The sequence below is a fragment of the Mustelus asterias genome, chromosome 17 (assembly GCF_964213995.1).
Source record: "Mustelus asterias chromosome 17, sMusAst1.hap1.1, whole genome shotgun sequence".
NCBI classification, from domain to species: Eukaryota; Metazoa; Chordata; class Chondrichthyes; order Carcharhiniformes; family Triakidae; genus Mustelus; species Mustelus asterias.
In genome coordinates this window covers 3053083-3080405 of record NC_135817.1, presented here as the reverse complement: position 1 = coordinate 3080405, position 27323 = coordinate 3053083, and the positions used below count along the sequence as shown (strand labels likewise).

The 27323-nt window shown below is 47.2% G+C and overlaps 1 protein-coding gene across 1 annotated transcript in view; it reads left to right on the top strand.

Moving 5' to 3' along the window:
* The window catches only part of LOC144506283 (H(+)/Cl(-) exchange transporter 4), a 67301-nt gene that overhangs the window by 12026 nt on the left and 27952 nt on the right, over positions 1-27323 (top strand). Inside the window, exons 2-3 of the mRNA XM_078232169.1 lie at positions 17900-18051; positions 25928-26027. Coding sequence (XP_078088295.1) covers positions 17908-18051; positions 25928-26027 — 244 coding nt within the window. The 5' untranslated portion in view covers positions 17900-17907. The remainder of the gene's footprint in view (positions 1-17899; positions 18052-25927; positions 26028-27323) is intronic.

Sequence of the window (27323 nt, the reverse complement as noted above, 5' to 3'; positions counted from 1 at the left end):
TTAATGGGTTGTGATGAACAAAGCATCGTAGCTGTGAGGGACAGCTCGGTGGATAGGATATTAGGATGTAGATAGGCTGGAAAATTGGGCGGGGATCCTGGATTCAGGATTCATTCCTGGACCGGGGAGCGGCGCGGGCTTGGAGGGCCGAAGGGCCTGTTCCTGTGCTGTATTGTTCTTTGTTCTTTGTTCTTTGTTATGATTGTCCCAGCTTGTGCCTTTTTAGAGGTTAGTTATTAGTGTCGCAAGTAGGCTTACATTAACACTGCAATGAAGTTACTGTGAAAATCCCCTCTGTCGCCACACTCCGGCGGCTGTTCGGGTAACACTGAGGGAGAATTTAGCACGGCCAATAGACAGCATCTGTGGAGAGGGAAACAGAGTTAACATTCCAGGTTACTTGACCCTTTATTGAAACCAGCACATCTTTCAGACTGTGGGAGGAAACCTAAGCACCCGGAGGAAACCCACGCAGACACGGGGAGAACGTGCAGACTCTACAAAGACAGTGACCCAAGCTGGGAATCGAACCGGGGTCCCTGGCACTGTGAGGCATTAGTACTAACCACTGTGCCACCATGCCAGCCTAATATCATTCCCTTTTTCCAGTTACAGATGTTTGATTTAATGAATTTTCTCAGACTAATGGTCTTGGTGCTTATCTGTAAAGACTCTTATAAGAAGACTTTTTTTTTTCATGGCAGCTTATGCGATTTGTGTGATTGTTAACCCTTTCATATGTTGTTTGCAAAAAAAAGAAGTAAGCTCCTGATTTATTCACTGCCACCGAAAATGCTTTCACGGGATATTTCTCTGTAATAGTCAATTGATGCAAAGTATTTGAGAAAGAGAAACTGTTACAAAGAGCAAGTGAGGCGTTTTTCTCTGAATGCCCAGTGATGTTGTTAATCGCGTTCACACAATCTGGCAGTCCCACGCTTTCGGAGGCTGAATCAGTTGTGTTCGTACTTTATTTCCTTTTTCACTAAGTCTCCCTGGGTCCGCCTTTCAGTTGCTATCTTGCTTATCGTTCAGTTCTGACTGTGGAGGAAATGTCGCATTTAGTTAAAGTTAATTTATTAGTCACAAGTAAGGCTTACATTAACACTGCAATGAAGTTACTGTGAAATTCCCCTTACTCAGCGGGTCAGACAGCATCCATGGAACAGAGTTAACATTCCAGCTTACTTGACCCTTTATCGAAACTGGAAAAAATTAAAGCGGTAACATATGTTCGGCAGGTACAGAGGCAGCGAGAGTGGAGAGGGAAGAAAAAAAACAAAATGGAGGGCCTGCGATAAGGTGGGAAAGAAGGGCTGAAGGTGCAAAGGATAGTAATGGAGGGGAGGTAAAGAAGAAAATGGATCTTGACAAGGAGTAAATGTGAAGAACAAAATCTTCACCGACAACTGGCTTGCAAAAGAAACTGGGAGCAGTGGTTCTGATCTGAAATAGTTCAAATCGATGTTGAGTGTGGAAAACCGTAAAACGCCAATTGGAAATGGTGGCGCTGTTCCCGGAGTGTACGTTGACCTTCAGTGGAACGGTGTAGGAGACCTGTGAATCCAGAGGTCGCAGTGGCAGTGGAGGGAGGCAATTAAAATGACAGGAGTTATCAATGATAATATTTTAGAAATAATTTTTAGTTCCGGGAAGATTAAAGTTTAACTGTAGAAAATGTGATTAAAGCACCCTGTGGTGAACCATTGTTGGTTACCACCAGGAGTGCTGAGCCATGGTCTGGCCAGTACTATGAGTCTGTAGATATGTTACTGTTGGGGTTAGGGTTGGGCTGTTCTACCTGTTAATATAGTCCTATGGTACACCCCAGTTGGCTCCGCCTCCTGGGAGAGGTATAAAGGTCACTGCTCTGCCTGGTGACCCTTTAGTCTGGGATCGTGTACTGTATATGGTAGCTCTGTTATTGTTGGCAATAAAAGCCTTTATTTCCCGAGTACATCCTGCCTCTCGTGTGTTATATCGCGCATCACACCCTTTCAAAAATTCTAAAGTTTAATGTTTATTTATTAGTCACAAGTAAGGCTTACATTAACACTGCAATGAAGTTACTGTGAAATTCCCCTGGTTGCCACACTCCGGCGCCTGTTCGGGTCAATGTACCTAACCAGCACGTCTTTAAGACTGTGGGAGGAAATCAGAGCACCCGGAGGAAACCCACGCAGACACGGGGAGAACGTGCAGACTCCACACAGACAGTGACCCAAGCCGGGAATCGAACCCGGGTCCCTGGCGCTGTGAGGCTGCAGTGCTAACCACTGTGCCACCGTGCCGCCCCTTTCATGGGATGTGAGCGTCGCTGGCTGGGCCAGCTTTTATTGCTCATCCCTAATTGCCTCTGAACTGAGTGGCTTGCTGGGCTATTTCAGAGGGGATTTTAAGAGTCAACCCCATTGCTGTGGCTCTGGAGTCACATGTAGGCCAGACCATGGTAAGGACGGCAGATTTCCTTCCCTAAAGGACATTAGTGAACCAGATGGGTTTTATAACGAGCGATTTTTAATTCCAGATTTTTAAACTGGTTTCAAATGTCACCATCTGCTGTGGTGGGATTCCCGGGTCCCCAGAGAATTACCCTGGCTCTCTGGATTACTAGTCCAGTGACAATACCACCACGGCACTGCCTCCCCGTATAAAAATCTAAAACAGCTTGAAGAGTATTACAGTTGACTTAAAGGGTTAATATGCAGAACGGTAAGATTATAAAACAGCAGTGGACTTACTTAGATAGACAATTGGAGATGCGGTGCCTACACTGCCTGAATAAAAATGTAGCCCAGAGAGTTGTTTTGTCTTGGTAGTTAGAGCTACAATTAATCTAAAAGCGTTCAGTGAACCCTGAAAGGCTAAGTCATTGTGGAGATGTGCGGAGCTTCAGAAAGTTTGAGTGTTTCAATTTACCTGTGTGGTTTCTGGGGTGTGGTTGTTCTGCAGCCGGGGAAAAGGGCATTCGGAGTTGCTGATCGCAGGCTTCAGGCGGCAAAGTTGTTCCTGTTAGCTGGCTCTTGACAAGTCCCGGGAGCCGTTTGGTAGTTCTGTGCAGTTAGGGCTCAGGGGAAGTCCTGGGGAGCTGGGGAAGGTGGCAGCAGGTCACCGGCTCTCTGCTGGAAAGGGTTGGGCTCAGGTGAAGCCATGGGAGCCATTTATACCGATGCGTAGCTGGGGAGATGGGAGCTTGGTGATATCCATGTCAGTGCCAGTCCAGTGAAGCTAGCAGGTATCAAAAAGCTGAAAGTGCGTCAGTAAGTAAAGGCTGGAGTGCATAGAAAGATATCTAAGGGAACGGAGTCTCAGCAAAGGAGAATGGAATCCTGAGAGGTGTGCCGTCGCTGGGGCAGTCTGAGTTTGGAACGGCTTTGAAAGAATTCATGTCTTGGTCGCATTTGCCAATTATTGTCCACTGTGGGATGTTCGACCATAATTTACCTGTTAATTCACATGTACCTCATTTTACCCCTGAATGTTGGAGCGAAAGATAAAAATTGTAAATTGTTTTACCTTTTTGACCTTGTTACAATTTCTTCAAACCTCTGGTCTTGCGGCTTTCTTCAAGAGTCTTCAAACTCAAATTACTGTCTTGCAAGCAAAAGGTATTAGTCCCGAGCTGAATCTTACCAAACACTTGGGGGATCTAGAATCAAATTCATAGAGTCACAGAGGTTTACAGCATGGAAACAGGCCCTTCGGCCCAACTTGTCCATGCCACCCCATTTTTTAAACCCTAAAGCTAGTCCCAATTGCCCGCATTAGGCCCATATCCCTCTATACCCATCTTACCCATATGACTGTCTAAATGCTTTTTAAAAGGCAAAATTGTACCCGCCTGTACTACTACCTCTGGCAGCTTGTTCCAGACACTCACCACCCTCTGTGTGAAAAAATTGCCCTTCTGGACCCTCTTGTACCTCTCCCCTCTCACCTTAAACCTATGCCCTCCAGTTTTAGACTCCCCTACCTTTGGGAAACGATATTAAGTATCTAGCTGATCTATGCCCTTCATTATTTTATAAACCTCTATTAGATCACCGCTAAGCCTCATACGCTCCAGAGAAAACAGTCTCTTATAACTCAAACCATCAAGTCCTGGTAGCATCCTAGTAAATCTTTTCTGCACTCTTTCTAGTTTAATAATATCCTTTCTATAATAGGGTGACCAGAACTGTACACAGTATTCCAAGTGTGGCCTTACCAATGTCTTGGTAAGACTTCAACAAGACGTCCCAACTCCTGTATTCAATGTTCTGACCGATGAAACCAAGCATGCCGAATGCCTCCTTCACCACTCTGTCCACCTGTGTCTCCACTTTCAAGGAGCTATGAACCTGTACCCCTATCTGGTCTAGGGTCGTAACACAGGGCGACTGGAAGTTCTGGGTCCTGCTAGCTAACTGACCGGAGGTGTTTTGCAATGCATTCACACAATTTGCGTGTAATCTCCCTGATGTAGGGGGAGGCCACATCCTGAGCAGTGAATACAGAACACGTCTGTTGATTCAAACCCAGTGGCCATGCTGGTATTGACTAGCTCCCTCAGTCACTGCTGTGCATCATATTAGCATTCACTCTGCCTCTATGTGAACTCTTCCCACATTGTTCAGATTCCTGGGGGCGAATGATTTTGCCCAAAGACAGACAGCAATGAATGAGAGCGCGAGAAAGAGATTTGCTTTGCAGAATTGAATACATACTGTGGAGGAGTGCTTGTTTAGACACATAGAAATCCTACAGTGCAAAAGGAGGCCATTCGGCCCATTGCACCGACCACAATCCCACCCAGGTCCTATCCCCGCTTAGTTGCCCCGCTAATCCCTCTAACCTATCACATCCCGGGTAGCACAGTGGTTAGCACTGCTGCTTCACAGCTCCAGGGTCCCGGGTTCGATTCCCGGCTTAGGTCACTGTCTGTGTGGAGTTTGCACATTCTCCTCGTATCTGCATGGGTTTCCTCCGGGTGCTCCGGTTTCCTCCCACAGTCCAAAGATGTGCGGGTTAGGTTGATTGGCCAGGTTAAAAATTGCCCCTTAGAGTCCTGAGATGCATAGGTTAGAGGGATTAGCGGGTAAATATGTGGGGGTAGGACCTGGGTGGGATTGTGGTCGGTGCAGACTCGATGGGCCGAATGGCCTCCTTCTGCACTGTAGGGTTTCTATGATTTCTATGACACTAAGGGTTAATTTAGCATGTCCAATCATCCTAACCCGCACATCTTTGGAGTGTGGGAGGAAGCCGGAGCACCCGGAGGAAACCCACGCAGACACGGGGAGAATGTGCAAACTCCACACAGACAGTGACCCGAGGCCAGAATTGAGCCCGGGTCCCTGGCGCTGTGAGGCAGCTGTGCTAACCACTGTGCGGCCCAATATATTCCACCGCGGGCAATATTTGTTTTGAAATCAAATGCAGATTACTGGATGATAATGACACTGGAACAGGCACTCATATCAAACATAACGAACGTTTTGAAGCTACGCAATAAATCTTCGGAAGAATGATTGCAGAATGGCTGCTGCCTTGACATATTCCCCGGGAATGCCACTGATTAACAGTTAAGGCCCTTCAATACTTGACCAATTTATATAAAACGTGAGATGACAGATGTGATGAATAAGGGGTATTATGGAGGCTTTTTTGAAATTGTGGCGTTGCGTTCTGTTAGTTCAGAGCTATTGCGGCGATTAGCGAACCTCAGTCTGAAACCATTAATGCCTGCGTGTCAGTACAGGCCCTCACAAAAGACAAGCGGAGCGTCAGAATCATTGGTTGTACGTGCTGTTGCATAGCAACAGCAGAATGTCGTCCCTCGCCCCCAGTCATTCGGTAAAACTAATGCTGCGTTCATCTTTGGCGACAGTGCATTCAGGCAGGCCTGGTTAAAGGGGCACTGTTCTCATTGTTAAACAGGAGGACATTAAAGCTCTGTGTGTATCTGTGCCAATCTCTTCGCTCCATTGCAGCTGTGAAACTCTGCTCTCTGACAGTGTTAGAAATTACTACAACAAGTCTTTGCATTTATCTAGCACTTCAATGTGACCAAACATTCTAATGTGCTGCACAGGAATGGACGCAGGTACAATTTGGCACCGAGTGAAAGAAAGAAGGCAGTATGCCGGCAAACAAGAAACATTATCTCAGCGGCAGGTTTGAAGGAGTGTATTAAAGGAAGGAAAAAGGCAGAGAGCTTTAGGGAGGGAATTCCAGAACTCCAGGTAGATGAAGGCTTGGGAACCATTGGTGGGGCGTGGTGTGAGAAGACTGCAAAGAGCTACAAAGGGTCGTGAACGTAGCCCAGTCCATTACACAAACCAGCCTCCCATCCATTGACTCCACCTACACTTCCCGCTGCTTCCGAGAAGAGAAATTATGGTGATTAGTGGAACAGCACTGAATCCTGAAACCAGCACCAGAAACTAAACTGGACTAGCCGTTAGAGAGAGTGCAGAGAAGGTTTACCAGGATATTGCCTGGTATGGAGGAGAGCTATGAGGAGAGATTGGGTAAACTGGGCTTGTTCTCCCTGGAAAGACGGAGAATGAGGGGAGACCTAATAGAGGTGTACAAAATTATGAAGGGTATAGGTAGGGTGAACAGTGGGAAGCTTTTTCCCAGGTCGGAGGTGACGATCACGAGGGGTCACGGGCTCAAGGTGAGAGGGGCGAGGTATAACTCAGATATCAGAGGGACGTTTTTTTACACAGAGGGTGGTGGGGGCCTGGAATGCGCTGCCAAGTAGGGTGGTGGAGGCAGACACGCTGGCATCGTTTAAGACTTACCTGGATAGTCACATGAGCAGTCTGGGAATGGAGGGATACAAATGATTGGTCTAGTTGGACCAAGGAGCGGCACTACTGTTCTTCGTATAAGTATGTGGCTACCAGAGCAGGTCAAAGGCTTGGAATCCTGCAGTAACTCATCTCCTAACCACCCCAAAGCCTGTCCACCATCTAAAAAAAAAGTTTACTTATTAGTGTCACAAGTAGGCTTACATTTACATCGTAATAAAGTTACAGTGAAAATCCCCTAGACCCCAGCGTGCCTGTTCGGGTACACTGAGGGAGAATTTACCATGGCCAATGCACCTAACCAGCACGTCTTTCGGACTGTGGGAGAAACCGGATCACCCGGAGGAAACCCACGCAGACACGGGGTGAACGTGCAGACACTGCATAGTCACCCAAGCCGGGAATCGAACCCGGGTCCCTGGCGCTGTGAGGCAGCAGTGCTAACCACTGTGCCACAGTGCCGCCCCTACAAGGTACAAGTCAGGAATGTAATGGAATACTCTCCACTTGCCTGGATGGGTCCAACAACATTCAAGAAGCTCGACACCATCCAGGACAAAGCAGCTCGCTTGATTACTATCCCTTCCTCCACCACCGACCAACAGTGGCAGCAGTGAGTGCCATCTACAAGATGCACCGTAGGAACTCACCAAGGTTCCTTGAACTGCACCTTCCAAATCCACAACCACTTCCATCAGGGAAGGTACAAGAACAGCAGATACCTGGGAACACCGCCACCTGGAGGTTTCCCTCCAAGTCACTCATGTTCCTGACTTGGAAATATATCACTGTTTCTTCGCTGTTGCTGAGTCAAACTCCTGGAACTTCCTCCCTAACATCACTGTGGGTGCACCTACACCCTCAGGGACTGCAGCAGTTCAAGATGGCGGCTCACCACCACCTACTGAAGGCAACCAGGGACGGGCAATGAATACTGACCTAACCAGCGACACCCACACCCTGTAAATGAATTATGAGGAAGAGTCAAAGGACTCAAAACATTAACCCTGCTTTCTGGCATAATAGAGGTTGACTGACCTGCTGAGCTTCTCCAGCGTCTCCTGTTTTTGAATCAGTTTTAGTGATATTGGTTAAGGTATAAATATTAGCCCGGAGACGACTCCCACTCTTCTTCGAAACAATACCCTGGGATCTTTAATGTCTTTCTAGGAAGGCAGATGGGGTCTCAGTTTAATGTTGCAATCAAAAGCTGACAACAAAACTAAGGAGGTTGTTATCGACTTCAGGAAGCTTAGTGGAGAACATGCCCCTGACTACATCAACGGGGACGAAGTCAAAATGGTCGAGAGCTTCAGGCTTTTAGGTGTCCAGATCACCAAAAACCTGTCCTGGCCCCCCCATGCTGACACTATAGTTAAGAAAGCCCACCAACATTCTCAGAAGACTAAGGAAATTTGGCATGTCAGCTACGACTCTCACCAACTTTTACAGATGCACCATAGAAAGCATTCTTTCTGGTTGTATCACAGCTTGGTATGGCGCCTGCTCTGTCCAAAACCGCAAGAAACTGCAAAAAGTTGTGAATGTAGCCCAATCCATCACGCAAACCAGCCTCCCATCCATTGACTCTGTCTACACTTCTCGCTGCCTCAGAAAAACAGCCAGCATAATAAAGGACCCCCAGACATTGTCTCTTCCACCTTCTTCCATTGGGAAAAAGATACAAAAGTCTGAGGTCACGTACCAACTGACTCAAGAACAGCTTCTTCCCTGCTGCCATCAGGGTGAGGTCAATCAGAGTGTAATTACTGGATGATTCTGTGCAGAGTGAGATCAATCAGAGTGTAATTGCTGGATGATGCTGTGCAGAGTACGGTCAGTCAGAGTGTAATTGCTGGATGGTGCTGTGCAGAGTGCGGTCAGTCAGAGTGTAATTGCTGGATGGTGCTGTGCAGAGTGAGGTCAATCAGAGTGTAATTGCTGGATGATGCTGCGCAGGGTGAGGTCAGTCAGAGTGCAATTGTTGAATGATGCTGAGCAGAGTGAGGTCAATCAGAGTGTAATTGCTGGATGGTGCTGTGCAGAGTGAGGTCAGTCAGAGTGTAATTGCTGGATGATGCTGTGCAGGGTGAGTTCAGTCAGAGTGTAATTGCTGGTTGATGCTGTGCAGGGTGAGGTCAATCAGAGTGTAATTGCTGGAGGATGCAGTGCAGAGTGAGGTCAGTCAGAGTGTAATTGCTGGATGGTGCTGTGCAGAGTGAGGTCAGTCAGAGTGTAATTGCTGGATGATGCTGTGCGGAGTGAGGTCAGTCAGAGTGTAATTGCTGGATGATGCTGTGCGGAGTGAGGTCAGTCAGAGTGTAATTGCTGGATGGTGCTGTGCAGGGTGAGGTCAGTTAGCATGTAATTGCTGGATGATGCTGTGCATGGTGAGGTCAGTCAGAGTGTAATTGCTGGATGATGCTGTGCAGAGTGAGGTCAGTCAGAGTCTAATTGCTGGATGATGCTGTGCAGAGTGAGGTCAGTCAGAGTGTAATTGCTGGATGATGCTGTGCAGAGTGAGGTCAGTTAGCATGTAATTGCTGGATGATGCTGTGCAGAATGAGGTCAGTCAGAGTGTAATTGCTGGATGATTCAGTGCAGAGTGAGGTCAGTCAGAGTGTAATTGCTGGATGATGCTGTGCAGAGTGAGGTCAGTCAGAGCGTAATTGCTGGATGATGCTGTGCGGAGTGAGGTCAGTCAGAGTGTAATTGCTGGATGATGCTGTGCAGAATGAGGTCAGTCAGAGTGTAATTGCTGGATGATGCTGTGCAGAGTGAGGCCAGTCAGAGTGTAATTGCTGGTTGAGGCTGTGCGGAGTGAGGTCAGTCAAAGTGTAATTGCTGGTTGAGGCTGCAGGGTGAAAACAGGGTTAATTAATGTGTAAATGTTTGATAAAGACCCTTCTCAATTGCAGGGAATTCCTATTGTTCTGTAGAGCTCCCCATCTCTCTGCGAGGAAATGGATTCTGAGTCAAAGCTGAGAAATATCCTCGTGTGGCGGTGAGGTAACCTCTCTCACCTGAATAAACAACACTATATTCATGGTGCAGGAAAAATCTGAAGTATTTGAATCCAACATTTAGCTACAGACTGCACCAACCGCAGGAATGAATGGACGTGGATCACAATGTCATTTTCCTCTGTCAAGGGTTTGTCTACAATACATATATGATTAGCCTCAATGCCCTGATTACCTTCTGTGTGTCCTTTGGTATGGAACAAAGAAAATTACAGCACAGGAACAGGCCCTTCGGCCCTCCAAGCCTGCACCGACCATGCTGCCCAACTGAACTAAAACCCCCTACCCTTCTGGGGACCATATCCCTCTATTCCCACCCTATTCATGTATTTGTCAGACGCCCCTTAAAAGTCACTATCGTATCTGCTTCCACTACCTCCCCCGGCAGCGAGTTCCAGGCACCCACTACCCTCTGTGTAAAAAACGTGCCTCATACATCTCATTTAAACCTTGCCCCTTGCACCTTAAACCTATGCCCCCTAATAATTGACTCTTCCACCCTGGGAAAAAGATTCTGACTATCCACTCTGTCCATGCCTCTCATAATCTTGTAAACTTCTATCAGGTCTCCCCTCAACCTCCATCGTTCCAGTGAGAACAAACCAAGTTTCTCCAACCTCTCCTCATAGCCAATGCCCTCCATACCAGGCAACATCTTGGTAAATCTTCTCTGTACCCTCTTCAAAAGCCTCCACATCCTTCTGGTAGTGCGGCGACCAGAATTGAATTGGGTAGCTGCCAGTGTTTTAAGTTACACTGGGACAGCTTACCTAGGGGCACGGCTAGTTCTGGACCAAAAGTCTTCATGTGGAGATGCCGGCGTTGGACTGGGGTGAACACAGTAAGAAGTTTAACAACACCAGGTTAAAGTCCAACAGGTTTATTTGGTGGCAAAAGCCACACAAGCTTTCGGAGCTCCAAGCCCCTTCTTCACCTGAAGAAGGGGCTTGGAGCTCCGAAAGCTTGTGTGGCTTTTGCTACCAAATAAACCTGTTGGACTTTAACCTGGTGTTGTTAAACTTCTTACCAAAAGTCTTCAACAGATGTCAGGGCCCAAAGTCTTATCTATATTCAGTGCCTTTTCTTGATATTATGGAGAATGAATCAAGTTGGCTGAAGATTGGCATCCGTGTTATAACTACTTCAGCCTTGTCTTTTGCACTCATGTTTGGTTCCACCTTCATTGCCCACGACAATGTTTTTGGAACATTTGCCTCTTGTTGGTTATTTAATTGTCCACCACCATTCATGGCAGGACTACCATTTGTGACATTGTTATTGTGGGATCACTTGGATCTGTCAAGGGAATCATAGAATCCCTATAGTGCAGAAGGAGGACATTCGGCCCATCGAGTTTGCACCAACCACAATCCCACCCAGGCCCTATCCCTGTAACCCCATGCACTTACCCTAGCTAGTCCCTCTGACACTAAGGGGCAATTTAGCATGGCTAATCCATCTAACTTGCACATCTTTGGACTGTGGGAGGAAACTGGAGCACCCGGAGGAAACCCACACATGGGGAGGATGTGCAGATTCCACTCAGACAGTGACCCAAGCCGGGAATTGAACCCGGGTCCCCGGCGCTGTGAGGCAGCAGTGCTAACCACTGTGCCACCGTGTCGCCCTAGAAACGCTGTGGATGCTGGAAATTTGGAATAGACGCAGAACATTCTGGAAACACACAGCAGGCCTGGCAGCACCTGTGGGGGAGCGAGACAGTTAATGTTTCAGGTCGTGACCTTTCATGATCAATCCCAAACAGAAACTAGAAAAACATTATGATCCCTGGAATGAAGAGCTTGCCGTATGAGGGACAGTTGAGGACTCTGGGTCTGTACTCGTTGGAGTTTAGAAGGATGAGGGGGGATCTTATTGAAACTTACAGGATACTGTGAGGCCTGGATAGAGTGGACATGGAGAGGATGTTTCCACTCGTAGGAAAAACTAGAACCAGAGGGCACAACCTCAGGCTAAAGGGACGATCCTTTAAAACAGAGATGAGGAGGGATATTTCAGCCAGAGAGTGATGAACTCTTTGTTGCAGAAGGCTGTGGAGGCCACGTCATCGAGTGTCTTTAAGACAGAGATAGAAAGGTTCTTGATTAATAAGAGGATCAGGGATAAGGGGAAAAGGCAGGAGAATGGGGATGAGAAAAATATCAGCCATGATTGAATGGCGGAGCAGACTCGATGGGCCGAGTGGCCTAATTCTGCTCCTATGTCTTATGGTCTTATAGTCTTATTAGATGAGAAGTGAATAGATGATTGCGATAATAGATTGAGATGAGAAAAGATGAAAGGCGGTTTGAATGGGGCCTAAACATAGGCTTGGACCGGTTGTGTCAAGTGTCCTCTTCCTGTGCCTGATATGATTATTAGCCAGTGTACAGGATACAGTGTTAATATTGGGCTAGTGGTGAGTTGGAAACCTGGAGTAATAATCCAGAGACTGTGAGTTCAAGTCCCCACATGGGAATTTGAGGATTTGAAGTCAGTTTTTAAAAGTAAAAAAAATTGGGAAATAAAAACCTAATTGATTCACTAATATCCTTTGGTGTAGGAAACTTGAAGACCTTGCCTCGTCTACAAGTAGCTGACCATTGGGGTTGTTAAGAAGTTAAGGAAGGTTTACCAGGCTGATTCCTGGGATGGCAGGTCTGTCATATGAGGAGAGATTAAGTCAGTTAGGATTATATTCAGTGACGTTTAGAAGAGTGAGAGGGGATCCCATAGAAACTTATAAAATTCTAACAGGGTTAGACAGGGAGATTCAGAAAGAATATTCCCAATGGTGGGGGAGTCCAGAACTAGGGGTCATAGTTTGGGGATAAGGGGTAAACCTTTTAGAACTGAGGTGAGGAGAAATTTCTTCACCCAGAGGGTGGTGGATCTGTGGAATTCACTAGCACAGAAAGTAGTTGAGGCCAAAACATTGTCTGATTTCCAGAAGAAATTAGATATAGCTCTTGGGGCTGAAGGGATAAGTTAAAGTTAAAAGTTTATTTATTAGTCACAAGTTATTTTCTCCTCTTCGGAAATAAGGAAGGACAGGTGATAGAAGTGTTAGTGAGGGATTACTTTGGGACCAGTGACCATAATTCTATTGGTTTTAAGATAGCTATGGAGAATTATAGGTCTGGCCCAAAAGTTAAAATTCTAAATTGGGGCAAGGCCAATTTTGATGGTATCAGGCAGGAACTTTCAAAAGTTAATTGGGGGAGTCTGTGGGAAGGCAAAGGGACATCTGGTAAGTGGCATGCTTTCAAAAGTGTGTTAACCAGGGTTCAGGGTAAACACTTAGAATGAAGGGCAAGGCTGGCAGAAGTAGGGAACCCTGGATGACTCGGGATATTGAGGCCTTGGTCAAGAAGAAGAAAGATGCACATGACATGCAGAGGCAGCTGGGATCAAGTGAATCCCTTGAAGAGTATAGGGAGTGTGGGAGTAGAGTTAAGAGAGAAATCAGGAAGGCAAAAAGGGGGCATGAGATTGTTTTGGCAGATAAGGCAAAGGAGAATCCAAAGAGCTTCTACAAATACATAAAGGGCAAAAGAGTAACAAGGGAGAGAGTAGGGCCTCTTAAGGATCAACAAGGTCATCTATGTGTGGATCCACAAGAGATGGGTGAGATCCTAAATCAATATTTCTCATCAGTATTTACTGTTGAGAAAAGCATGGATGTTAGGGAACTTGGGGAAATAAATAGTGATGTCTTGAGGAGTGTACATATTACAGAGAAGGAGGTGCTGGAAGTCTTAAAGCGCATCAAGTTAGATAAATCCCCGGGACCTGATGAAGTGTATCCCAGGACATTGTGGGAGGCTCGGGAGGAAATTGCGGGTCCCCTAGCCGAGATATTTGAATCATCGATGTCACGGGTGAGGTGCCTGAAGATTGGAGAGTGGCAAATGTTGTGCCCTTGTTTAAAAAGGGCTGCAGGGAAAAGCCTTGGAACTACAGGCCAGTGAGCCTCACATCTGTGGTGGGTAAGTTGTTGGAAGGTATTTTGAGAGACAGGATCTACAGGCATTTAGAGACGCAAGTACTGATTAGGGACAGTCGGCATGGCTTTGTGAGTGGAAAATCATGTCTCACAAATTTGATTGAGTTTTTTGAAGGGGTAACCAAGAAGGTAGATGAGGGCAGTGCAGATGATGTTGTCTACATGGACTTTAGCAAGGCCTTTGACAAGGTACCGCATGGTAGGTTGTTGCATAAGGTTAAATGTCACAGGATCCAGGGTGAGGTATCCAAATGGATACAAAATTGGCTTCTTGACAGAAGCCAGAGGGTGGTTGTGGAGAATTGTTTTTCAAACTGGAGGCCTGTGACCAGCGGTGTGCCTCAGGGATCAGTGCTGGGCCCACTGTTATTTGTCATTTATATTAATGATTTGGATGAGAATATAGGGGGCATGGTTAGTAAGTTTGCAGATGACACCAAGATTGGTGGCGTAGTGGACAATGAAGAAAGTTATCTCCGACTGCAACGGGATCTTGATCAATTGGGCCAGTGGGCTGACGAATGGCAGATGGAGTTTAATTTAGATAAATGCGAGGTGATGCATTTTGGTAGATTGAACCAGGGCAGGACTTACTCAGTTAATGGTAGGGTGTTGGGGAGAGTTACAGAACCAAGAGATCTAGGGGTACATGTTCACAGCTCCTTGAAAGTGGAGCCACAGGTGGACTGAGTGGTGAAGAAGGCATTCAGCATGCTTGGTTTCATCGGTCAGAACATTGAATACAGGAGTTGGGACGTCTTGTTGAAGTTGTACAAGACATTGGTAAGGCCACACCTGTGAACAGTTCTGGTCACCCTATTATAGAAAGGATATTATTAAACTAGAAAGAGTGCAGAAAAGATTTACTAGGATGCTACCGGGACTTGATGGATTGAGTTATAAGGAGAGGCAGGATAGACTGGGACCTTTTTCTCTGGAGCGTAGAAGGCTGAGGAGTGATCTTATAGCGGTCTATAAAATAATGAGGGGCATAGATCAGCTAGATAGTCAATATCTTTTCCCAAAGGTAGGGGGGTCTAAAACTAGAGGGCATAGGTTGAAGGTGAGAGGGGAGAGGTACAAAAGGGTCCAGAGGGGCAATTTTTTCACACAGAGGGTGGTGAGTGTCTGGAACAAGCTGCCAGAGGTAGTAGTAGAGGCGGGTACAATTTTGTCTTTTAAAGAGCATTTAGATAGTTACATGGGTAAGATGGGTATGGAGAGATATGGGCCAAATGCGGGCAATTGGGATTAGCTTAGGGGTTTAAAAAAAAGGGTGGCATGGACAAGTTGGGCCGAAGGGCCTGTTTCCATGCTGTAAACCTCTATGACTCCATAATTGAGGCCTGTAAGTGGCATTTAATGGCCCCTTCAGGGCCTGTTGGTGCCACCGCTGAGAGCTTCCCTGCAATGGGAGAGGCTGTGTCCAAGTGCACAGCTGTGGTTTCACTGGACTGGCTGGTGGTGGGTTAAAAAAGGCCTCATTTACCAACCCTCCGTGCCCACCCTCCCAAGCTCTTCCCACCTCTGCGATTCCCCTCTAACCCCCTGCTGGCGCCTTCCAGTCAGGCCCTGACAAGATTTTCCACTTACTTTGAAGTCTGGCTCCATCGCACGACACTCCCCTCGGAGTCTCGCTGCAGTCCCGGCTGTGGCCATTACTATCAGTGGCACTGTTGGGCCGAGAGAGAGCTGCTAGCCATTTAATTGGCCAGCAGCTCTCAGAGCTGGGACTTCCTCTGCCACAAGGGTGGGTGGTCCACCTCAAACCACTTAAAATGGCCGTGGGGTGAGCTTACAAAGCGTAAGCAGACTTACCCTCAAAGTTTACACCCGTGGTCAGTGTTGCCGCCTCACCCATTACAGCCAGACCAATATCTGTGGAGGGTGGGGAAGTGATGGTCTAGTGGTAGAACATAGAACATAGAAAGCCACAGCACAAACAGGCCCTTCGGCCCACAAGTTGCGCCGATCACATCCCCACCTCTAGGCCTATCTATAGCCCTCAATCCCATTAAATCCCATGTACTCATCCAGAAGTCTCTTAAAAGACCCCAACGAGTTTGCCTCCACCACCACCGACGTCAGCCGATTCCACTCACCCACCACCCTCTGAGTGAAAAACTTACCCCTGACATCTCCTCTGTATCCACCCCCCAGCACCTTAAACCTGTGTCCTCTCGTAGCAACCATTTCAGCCCTTGGAAATAGCCTCTGAGAGTCTACCCTATCCAGACCTCTCAACATCTTGTAAACCTCTATCAGGTCACCTCTCATCCTTCGTCTCTCCAGGGAGAAGAGACCAAGCTCCCTCAACCTATCCTCATAAGGCATGCCCCCCAATCCAGGCAACATCCTTGTAAATCTCCTCTGCACCCTTTCAATGGCTTCAACATCTTTCCTGTAATGAGGTGACCAGAACTGCGCGCAGTACTCCAAGTGGGGTCTAACCAGGGTCCTATAAAGCTGCAGCATTATCTCCCGACTCCTAAACTCAATCCCTCGATTAATGAAGGCCAGTACGCCGTACGCCTTCTTGACCGCATCCTCCACCTGCGAGGCCGATTTAAGAGTCCTATGGACCCGGACCCCAAGGTCCTTCTGATCCTCTACACTGCTAAGAATGGTACCCTTCATATTATACTGCTGCTTCATCCCATTGGATCTGCCAAAATGGATCACCACACACTTATCCGGGTTGAAGTCCCGGAAGGTATTATCGCTCAACTATTAATCCAGAAACTCAACTAATGTTCTGGTGACCCAGGTTCAAGTCCCACCAAGGCAGCTGGTGTAATCTGAATTCAATAAAAAATATCTGGAATTAAGAATCTGCTGATGACCAATCATAGAAACCCTACAGTGCAGAAGGAGGCCATTCGGCCCATCAAGTCTGCACCGACCACAATCCCACCCAGGCCCTATCCCCGCATATTTACCCACTAATCCCTCTAACCTACACATTTTAGGATTTTAAGGGGCAATTTTTAACCTGGCCAATCAACCTAACCCGCACATCTTTGGACTGTGGGAGGAAACCGGAGCACCCGGAGGAAACCCACGCAGACACGAGGAGAATGTGCAAACTCCACACAGACAGTGACCCGAGCCGGGAATCGAACCTGGGACCCTGGAGCTGTGAAGCAGCAGTGCTAACCACTGCGCTACCGTGCCGCCCTAAACCATGAAACTATTGTCGATTGTCAGAAAAACCCATCTGGTTCACTAATGTCCGTAAGAGTTTTAACAACACCAGGTTAAAGTCCAACAGGTTTATTTGGTAGCAAATACCAAATAAACCTGTTGGACTTTAACCTGGTGTTGTTAAAACTCTTACTGTGTTTACCCCAGTCCAACGCCGGCATCTCCACATCATCACTAATGTCCTGCGGAGAAGCAAATCTTAGCTGGTCAGACCAGGTAAGGACGGCAGATGTGACTCCAAAGCCACAGCAATGTGGTTGATTCTCAACTGCTCTCCAAGGGCAACTAGGGATGGGCAATAAATGCTGGCCAGCCAGCGATGCCCATGTCCCACGAATGAATAAAAAAAAATCTTCAATTTTATATAGCACCACTAAAATCAATTATCCCAAACACTTCAGAAGAATATTATCAAACATAACTGTTGGAATACGATTGCACTGTGCATTATTGTTAATATAGTAGACCATTAGGAGTGGCACAGTGGTTAGCACTGCTGCCTCACAGCGCCAGGGACCTGGGTTCAATTCCTGGCTTGGGTCATTTTCTGTGTGGATTTTGCATGTCCTTCCCGTGTCTGTGTGGGTTTCCTCCGGGTGCTCCGGTTTCCTCCCACACTCCAAAGTTGTGCGGGTTAGGTTGATTGGCCATGCCAAATTGTCCCTTAGTGAGAGAGGGACTAGCTAGGGTTATGGGGATAGGGCCTAGTGGGATTGTGGTCAGTACAGACTTGATAGGCCAAATGGCCTCCTTCCGCACTGTAGGATTCTATATATCAACAGCATAAATTATTGTAACGGGTTATGTGTTGCTGTCCAAACATTTTCTTTCTATTTAAATCTATATTCTATGTTTAATTTTGTCAACAGGACCTGATATGGCATCAGGAAGTGAGACCAATGGCTCAGGGAATCTCATGGATTTCCTCGATGAATCAGTCCCAGAGGTGGGAATGTATGAGGACTTCCACACAATCGACTGGCTGAGAGAAAAGTCCCGTGATACTGACAGGCACAGAAAGGTATGTTTTTAATGATTTCATTTCATCTTTCAAAGCAAGGCCAGCATGGAAAACCCATCTCTATCTGCTTTTTAGCAGGTGGTGGGGTGAGTTCTTTCTACAGTGCCGCAGCTTGTCGGGTATAGGTGCTTCACGGTGGGCGGCATGGTGGAGGGACCTGGGTTCGATTCCCGGCTTGGGTCACTGTGGAGTCTGCGCGTGTATTTAAATGTAAAGAAGATGTCTGAACAGCAACACAAAACCCGATAAAATAATTTATGCTCTTAATACATGGTCCACTATATTAACAATAATGTGGGTTTCCTCCGGGTGCTCTGGTTTCCTCCCACAGTCTGAAAGACGTGCTAGTTAGGTGCATTGGCCGGCTGGATATAGCACTTGGGGTGAATGGGATCAAAGGTTATGGGGAGAAAGCAGGATTAGGCTCTTGAGTTGGATGATCAGCCATCATCATGATGAATAGCGGAACAGGCTCGAAGGGCCGAATGGCCTCCTCCTGTTCCTATCTTCCATGTTTTTATGCTTCTAACACACCATCAGAATGAGAATGTAGAGGAATATGTCCAGTGAATATGTCCAGTGTGAGGTGCGATGCCCTTAACATCAAGGGTCATTAGATCAAGCGTGGCATCAAGATGTCAAGTAACATTGAAATCAATGGGAATCAGGCAAATTCTTCCCTGGCTGGAGTCAGACTGTGTACAAAGGGAAGTGGCTGTTGTCAGATATTGAACTGGACCAGCTGTACCTTGGGTGGCGCAGTGGTTAGCACTGCTGCCTCACAGCGCCAGGGACCCAGGTTCGATTCCCGGTCACTGTCTGTGTGGAGTTTGCACATTCTCTCCTGTCTGTGTGGGTTTCCTCCGGGTGCTCCGGTTCCCTCCCACAGTCCAAAGATGTGCGGGCTAGGTGCATTGGCCATGCTAAATTGCCCCTTAGTGTCAGGGGAAATATCAGGGTAAATATGCGGGGTTACGGGGATAGGGCCTGGGCGGGATTGTGGTCGGTGCAGACTCGATGGGCCAAATGGCCTCCTTCTGCACTGTAGGGACCCTATGATTCCCTATGCTGCCCTCAGTCCAACGCTGCCCTGATGTTGAGGGAGTCACTCACACCTCACCTCTGGAGTTCAGCTCTTTTGAGAATGTTTGAAGCAAGGCTGTAACAGGGCAGGGAGCTGGCCGAACCCAAGCTGAGCAGGTTATTGCTAATCAGGTGCCGCTTGGTAGCACTGTTGATGAGCCCTTCCATCACTTTACTGATGATCGAGGGTAAACTATTGGATGGTAATTAGCCGGGTTGGATTTGTCCTGCTTTTTATGTACGCGACATACCTGAGGAAAGTTCCACATTGCCGGGTAGATGCCAGTGTTGGAACAGTAGTGGAAGAGCTTGGCTAGGGGAGCGGCAAGTCCTGGAGCACAAGTCTTCAGTACTATTGCTGGAATATTGTCAGGGTCCCACAGCCTTTGTAGTATCCAGTGCCTCCTGCCACATTGTGTGGTTGAGACAGATAGGCTAGAGGGTAGGAATGGCAGGTTTCTGTTCTCTGAAAGACATTAGTGAGCCAATTTTGTGGTCACCATTACTGAGACGAGCTTTTTGATTGCAGAGTTATTAAATTCAGATTTGAACTCCACCAGCTGCCTGTGGTGGGATTTGAACCCTCAGAGCATTAGTCCTGGGCCTCTGGATGACTAATCCAGTGACATTACCATGTCATTCTCCAGCTCCACGGAATAGAATAGAATAGAATAGAAACCCTACAGTGCAGAAGGAGGCCATTCGGCCCATCGAGTCTGCACCGACCACAATCCCACCCAGGCCCTACCCCCATATCCCTACATATTTACCCGCTAATCCCTCTAATCTACGCATCCCAGGACACTAAGGGGCAATTTTAGCATGGCCAATCAACCTAACCCGCACATCTTTGGACTGTAGGAGGAAACCGGAGCACCCGGAGGAAACCCACGCAGACACGAGAAGAATGTGCAAACTCCACACAGACAGTGACCCAAGCCGGGAATCGAACCCAGGTCCCTGGAGCTGTGAAGCAGCAGTGCTAACCACTGTGCTACCGTGCCGCCCCAAGAGCTGGCATGGATTCAGTGGGCCGAATGGCCTCCTGTGCCATTATAACTCTATCTGTAAAGTAATGCTTTAGATTTTAACTGAATTCTGACTGGCTCAATTTGTGTATTCCTTTGATACCCCCATTTGGTTTTATTTTCAAATCAAGTGAAATGGGAGGGGTTTTAGGCAAAGGATGTGTAAGTTGGTGGTGAGGGAGGGGATGATGGGGGTGGTTGTTAATTCAGCTGCTGATCTGTTTCCATTCAGTTTAGTTCCAGGGCAGTTTGATGTCAATAAACCTGCATGATGGCGCAGTGGTTAGCACTGCTGCCTCACAGCGCCAGGGACCCGGGTTCGATTCCCAGCTTGGGTCGCTGTCTGTGCAGAGTCTGCACATTCTCCCCGTGTCTGCATGGGTTTCCTCCGGGTGCTCCGGTTTCCTCCCACAGCCTGAAAGATGTGCTGATTGGGTGCATTGGCCTGAACAGGCGCCGGAGTGTGGTGACTCGGGGAATTTCACAGTAACTTCATTGCAGTGTTAATGTAAGTCTTACTTGTGACTAATAAAGAAGCTTTAACTTTGACAAACATTTCGTACAAAATTCCTTTTGAAAGCAGCACTTAGTTGGATAACTAACAAAAGTATGTTATTTTCATTTTTATTGTATTGATTAATAAATTAAATCAAATCTCAATTATCAAATGTTGCCATGGGCACAAAATGAATATTTTCTCTGCACTTTACAGCATGAATATGGAATCACAGTGAATATCAGGATAGTCCTCGTGGCTATTCTATAAACATAAATCTATCAACTATTAATTCAACTCTTTCCTCTCCCAAGATGGTTCTGTAAATGTAAATCGACTGAATCAACTTCCTGGGAATATACTCAGCTATTCCTTCAGGATGCTATATTACCAATGTGTTCATCATCCTGTCTCCTGCTGGGATTGGAAAAACAAATTCACTATTCCAGTAGGCTAATATTATTCATTCCTCATTTTATCTTCTAATGAGGAATTCCCTGTTTCCAACCCCCACCAAGGATTCTAGGATTTATGTGAATCCACCAGTCAACATACGGTGAATGTGAATTCTATTGTGCCTCCTAACTGTACAATCAATGTTAATGCACAGTGATTGGGCGGCATGGTGACACAGTGGTTCGATTCCGACCTCGGGTCACTGTCTGTGTGGAGTTTGCACGTTCTCCCCGTGTCTGCGTGGGTTTCCTCCGGGTGCTCCTGTTTCCCCCCACACTGCAAAGATGTGTGGGTTAGGTTCATTGGCCATGATAAGTTGACCCTAGTGTCAGGGGGATTAGCAAGGTAAATATGTGGGGTTATTTAGAAACCCTACAGTACAGAGAGAGGCCATTCGGCCCATCGAGTCTGCACCGACCACAATCCCACCCAGGCCCTACCCCCATATCCCTACATATTTACCCACTAATCCCTCTAATCTATGCATCTCAGGATACTAAGGGGTAATTTTAGCATGGCCAATCAACCTAACCCACACATCTTTGGACCGTGGGAGGAAACCGGAGCACCTGGAGGAAACCCACGCAGACACGAGGAGAATGTGCAAACTCCACACAGACAGTGACCCAAGCCGGGAATCGAACCCAGGTCCCTGGAGTTGTGAAGCAGCAGTGCTAACCACTGTGCTACTGTGCCGTTATGCGAATAGGGCCTGGGTGGGATTGTGGTCGGTGCAGACTTGATGGGCCGAATGGCCTCCTTCTGCACTGTAGGGATTCTATGATTACATGAAGGCAAATCCATTCTTTCTTGCGGATATACTGGGTGGCATTCTCCATTTTCACACTAAGTCCAGCAGCACCTTTCCTGCTGGTCAGAATGGTGGGACCCCACTCCAGATTCTGCGCTTGGAACCTTATTAATTATACACTGCCGAAGTCTCCTCCTCATTACCTGGTGGGTCGTAAGCCAATTCGTCCGCCTGTCCTCGGCGATAGGCCTGACGATTGGGAGCAGTTTAAAATTCAGCAAAGGTGGGTAAGGGATTGATTGAGAAGGGGAAAATAGAGTATGAAAGTAAGCTAGCGAGGAACATAAGTGACTAAAAGTTTCTATGGGTATGTACAGAGAAAAAGATTGACGAAAATGAATGTAGGCCCCTTACAGTCAGAAACGGGGGAATTCATGAGGAACAAAGAAATGGCTGAGGAACTAAATTCGTACTTTGCTTCTGTCTTCACAACGGAAAACATGAATAGTGTACCAGAAGTTCTGAGAAACACAAGTTTTAGTGAGGAGTTGAAAGAAATGGTTTTGGGGAAATTAACGGGATTAAAGACAGATAAATCTCCAGGGGCTGATAATCTTCATCCCAGAGTACTTGAGGAAGTGGCCCTAGAAATAATAGATATATTGGTTGTCACTTTCCAAAATTTTTTGGACTCTGGAATGGTTCCTACAGATTGGAGGGTGGATAATGTAACCCCACTCTTCAAAAAGGGAGGTAGAGAGAAAACATGGAACTATAGACCAGTGAGCCTAACGTTGGTAGTAGGGAAATTGCTGAATCTATTATCAAGGATTTCATAGCAGAGCACTTGGAAAGCAGTGTCATAATCAGACAAAGTCAGCATGGATTTACGAAAGGGAAACGCTTGACAAATCTACTGGAATTCTTTGAGGATCTAACTAGTAGAGTTGACCAGGGAGAACCGGTAGATGTGGTTTATTTAGACTTTCAGAAGGCTTTCAACAAGGTCTCACCTAGCAGATTACTATATAAAGTTAAAGTGCATGGGATTGTGAGTAGTGTCTTGAAATAGATGTCGGGGGAAGGATGTCCTTGGTATAGAGGGAGTACAGCGAAGGTTTACCAGGCTGATTCCTGGGATGGCAGGTCTGTGATATGAGAAGTGACTCAGTCAGTTAGGATTATATTCATTGGAGTTTAGAAGAGTGAGAGGGGATCTCATAGAAACTTATAAAATTCTAACAGGGTTGGACAGGGAGATTCAGAAAGAGTCCAGATTCAGAGAGTCCAGAACTGGGGGTCATAGTTTGAGGATAAAGGGTAAACCTTTTAGAACTGAGGTGAGGAGAGATTTCTTCACCCAGAGACTGCTGGATCTGTGGACATCACTACCACAGAAAGTAGTTGAGACCAAAACCTTGTGTGATTTCAAGAAAGAATTAGATATAGCTCTTGGGGCTAAAGGGATCAAGGGATATGGGGGGAAGGCAGGATCAGGGTATTGAATTTGATGATCAGCCATGATCATAATGAATGGCGGAGCAGGCTCGAAGGGCCGAATGGCCTACTCCTGCTTCTAGTTTCTATGTTTCTATGTAAGCCTATCAAGTGTGATTGAACTAGGATGAGGCCTCTCATCCTCTGGTAACCTATTGGAAACAAGTGGATATTTGGAGAGGAGAATTCATCAGCCAGGGGACAATAACAGTTAGAAGATGGATGCTATTTTTAACTTGGAGAAGGAAGAGAGGAAGGAATAAAATCCTGCTAGGCTTGGAGAAGCCATTTTCATGATTTCCCCTGAAAGTTTTGGACGCAGGGTTGAAGTGTACTGTTCTGTTTGGGTGGTTAGAGTGCATGACAAACATGATGTGCCAAATGGCCTCCCTCTGCACCATAACAATTCTATGTAGTAGATACTTTGATTAGGGTGTGTAAGATGAATGATTTCTTGATAGTAGATGAATAATCAAACATGTTACTGTCTCTAGTCTGTACAAATGTGTTAAAAAGGAGTACAGAAAATAATATCCAATGCCAAATATCTCTACATCACTTGGGATCGGATGTGAACCGAACGAGTTAATCTACTGACATGAATAGTGGGTTTTATTTAAACCCATTGAAAGTCTTGCTCGGTTCCTCTGCGAGGGCTGCTCTCGCTGCGCCACTGTTGCCAGAATTTTACCGCCTCACCCGCCCAAGGCCAACGGAGAAGGCCGTTCTGCGAGCCTTGCCTGCCTGCCCCGGTCCTGGGGGAGTAAAATTCCAGCCTGTGTGTCTATGTGAGTGGCACGGTGGCACAGTGGTTAGCATTGCTGCCTCACAGCGCCAGGGTCCCGGGTTCGATTCCCGGCTTGGGTCACTGTCTGTGCGGAGTCTGCACATTCTCCCTGTGTCTGCCTGGGTATCCTCCAGGTGCCCCGGTTTCCCCCCACACTCCGAAAGACGTGCTGGTTAGGGTGCATTGACCCGAACAGGCGCCGGAGTGTGGCGACTAGGGGAACTTCACAGTAACTTCATTGCAGTGTTAATGTAAGCCTTACTTGTGACTAATAAATAAACTTTAAACTTTATATTCTCAAGTAATGTGGACAAGCCTGGCTATTGATTCAGAACCAACAAACACTAGCACATTGATCTACTAATGAAAAGAACTAAAAAGAAAGAAAGGAAAAGAAATTAATTAATTGGGTTTATGGAACACATCTGATAACTCCAGGACATCCCCCAAAGTGCTTGATAACCAATTAAAACTGTGCTTTGCTTGTATGGTCACCAATGCAGGAAATTGTGGCAGCCAGTTTTCACACAGCAAGATCCCACAAACAGCAAGGAGAACTATACCTTAGAGTGATGGTTGAGAGATAAATATACTGCAGGACACAGAGGAGAAACTCCTCTGCTTTTCATTGCCATGGGGTCCTTTATACACGCTTTAGAGATTGAGCACCTTGTGTCAAAGACAGCACCTTCCACACTGCATCACTCAGTATTGCACTGAAATGTCAGCTTGGGTTTTGTCATCAGTTTTCAGGAGTGGGACTCGAACCCGGACCTTCTGCCTCGGGTGGGGCTCGAACCCTGACCTTCTGACTCAGGGGTGGGGCTCGAACCCTGACCTTCTGACTCAGGGGTGGGGCTTGAACCCTGACCTTCTGCCCCAGGGGTGGGGCTCGAACCCTGACCTTCTGACTCGGGTGGGGCTCGAACCCTGACCTTCTGCCTCAGGTGGGGCTCGAACCTTGACCTTCTGCCTCGGGTGGGGCTCGAACCCTGACCTTCTGACTCAGGGGTGGAGCTTGAACCTGACCCTGTGACTCAGGGGGGGGGCTTGAACCCTGACCTATTGATCAGGGGTGGGGCTTGAACCCTGATCTTCTGACTTGGGGTGGGGCCCGAACCCTGACCTCCTGACTCATGGGTGGGGCTTAAACCCCAACCTTCTGCCTCGGGGTGGGGCTTGAACTCTGATGTATTGACTCAGGGGTGGAGCTTGAACCCTGATCTTTCGACTCAGGGGTGGGACTCGAACCCTGACCTTGTGACTCAGGGATGGGGCTTGAACCCTGACCTTGTGACTCAGGGATGGGGCTTGAAGCCTGACCTTGTGACTCAGGGGTGGGGCTTGAACCCTGACCTTCTGACTCAGGTGGGGCTTGAACCCTGACCTTGTGACTCAGGGGTGGGGCTTGAACCCTGACCTTCTGCCCCAGGGGTGGGGTTTGAACGCTGACCTTCTAATTCAGGGGTGGGACTCGAACCCCAACCTTCTGCCTTGAGGTGGGACTTGAACCCTGATCTATTGATTCAGTGGTGGAGCTTGAACCCTGACCTTCTGACTCAGGGGTGAAAGTGCAACCAGCTGAATCAAGACATGCTTTCCAAATGTTTTCCGTTGCCAGTTACAGATTATTTGCCTCATTGTGAATAGGCCTAATACCCATCAGCTTAAGGACTAAACAGAACTGGACATTAATTACATATAATGCAGTTGAATATACAGTAATGATGACTACAATGAGAACAATCGAAACCTCATCGATCTACCTGTATTTTCAGATCACAAGCAGAAGTAAAGAGTCGCTATGGGAACGTATCAAAGGCTTGTTGGATGCCTGGTCAGGATGGGTGGTGATGTTGCTGATTGGACTGCTGGCAGGTATGTCATCACGGTGTCTCCTTCCGAAAGCATATTGTTTCAAATAATTCATGTGATCGCTCCGATTGGGGAGGCGGAGAGAAGTTTACCCGAATCTTGTTCCCCTTATTGCCCCGGAGTTTTTCCACTTCTTTTGACTCCCTCAAGATCTTACCTAGCAGCGTGTTGGGCTGAGGGATTGTGGGGCAGGGTGGGGTCAGAGTCCAGTCATGATTTGAATCGGGGCGGCACGGTGGCACAGTGGTTAGCACTGCTGCCTCACAGCGCCAGGGACCCGGGTTCGATTCCCGCTTGGGTCACTGTCTGTGTGGAGTTTGCACGTTCTCCCCGTGTCTGCGTGGGTTTCCTCCGGGTGCTCCAGTTTCCTCCCACAGTCTGAAAATGTGTGAGTTAGGTGGATTGGCCATGGTAAATTGCCCCTTAGTGTCCAGAGGTTTGTAGGTTGGGTAGATTAACCATGTTACGGGGAACAAGATGGAGGGAGGGCCTGGGTGGGATGCTCTTTTAGAGAGTTGGTGCAGACTTGATGGGCCAAATAGCCTCTTTCTGCACTGTAGGGGTTCGATGATGTTCCAATCATTATGAATGTGGTGCATGCTTAATGGTTTCTTTTTCTTTCTGGTTATTTTTTGAGTAATGTGTGTACTCCTTTCGCTGTCCCTTTAAACTCTGCAACCAGTGCAACTGGCATTCGCTTAGCAACAGAGTCTAACTTCAACTGCCCCAACCAACTAGCTTTTCCATTCTCTTTGTGTCTCTGTATACATCAGGTGCACGTGCGGCTGGAGATACGAACAGTCCTTGGGAAATGTCAAAAAAGAGCTTTATAGAAACTGTGTAAACAATGCTAACCTTTTTTCGAACAAACACCAAATGGCCTGTCAATCAAAGCAGTCCAGCAGAGGTTTTTTTAAAAAACTCTAACAAATACAGGTTGTCAGTGAATGTTTAAAGAGCAGGGCATTTAAAAACTTCACATCGTGACACTTAAACATAAATTTCATGCCCTTAAAAGTGTACTCCATCAAACCATGTTTCCCTTAGGCTGATGTGAATTGGGCCTATTCACAATGAGGCAAACAATCTGTAACTGGCCACGGAAAATATTTGGAAAGCATGACTTGATTAAGCTGGTTGCACTTTCACCCCTGAGTCAGGAGGTCAGGGTTCAAGCCCCAGCCCTGAGTCAGAAGGTCAGGGTTCAAGCCCCAGCCCTGAGTCAGAAGGTCAGGGTTCAAGCCCCAACCCTGAGTCAGAAGGTCAGGGTTCAATCCCCAGCCTCGAGTCAGAAGGTCA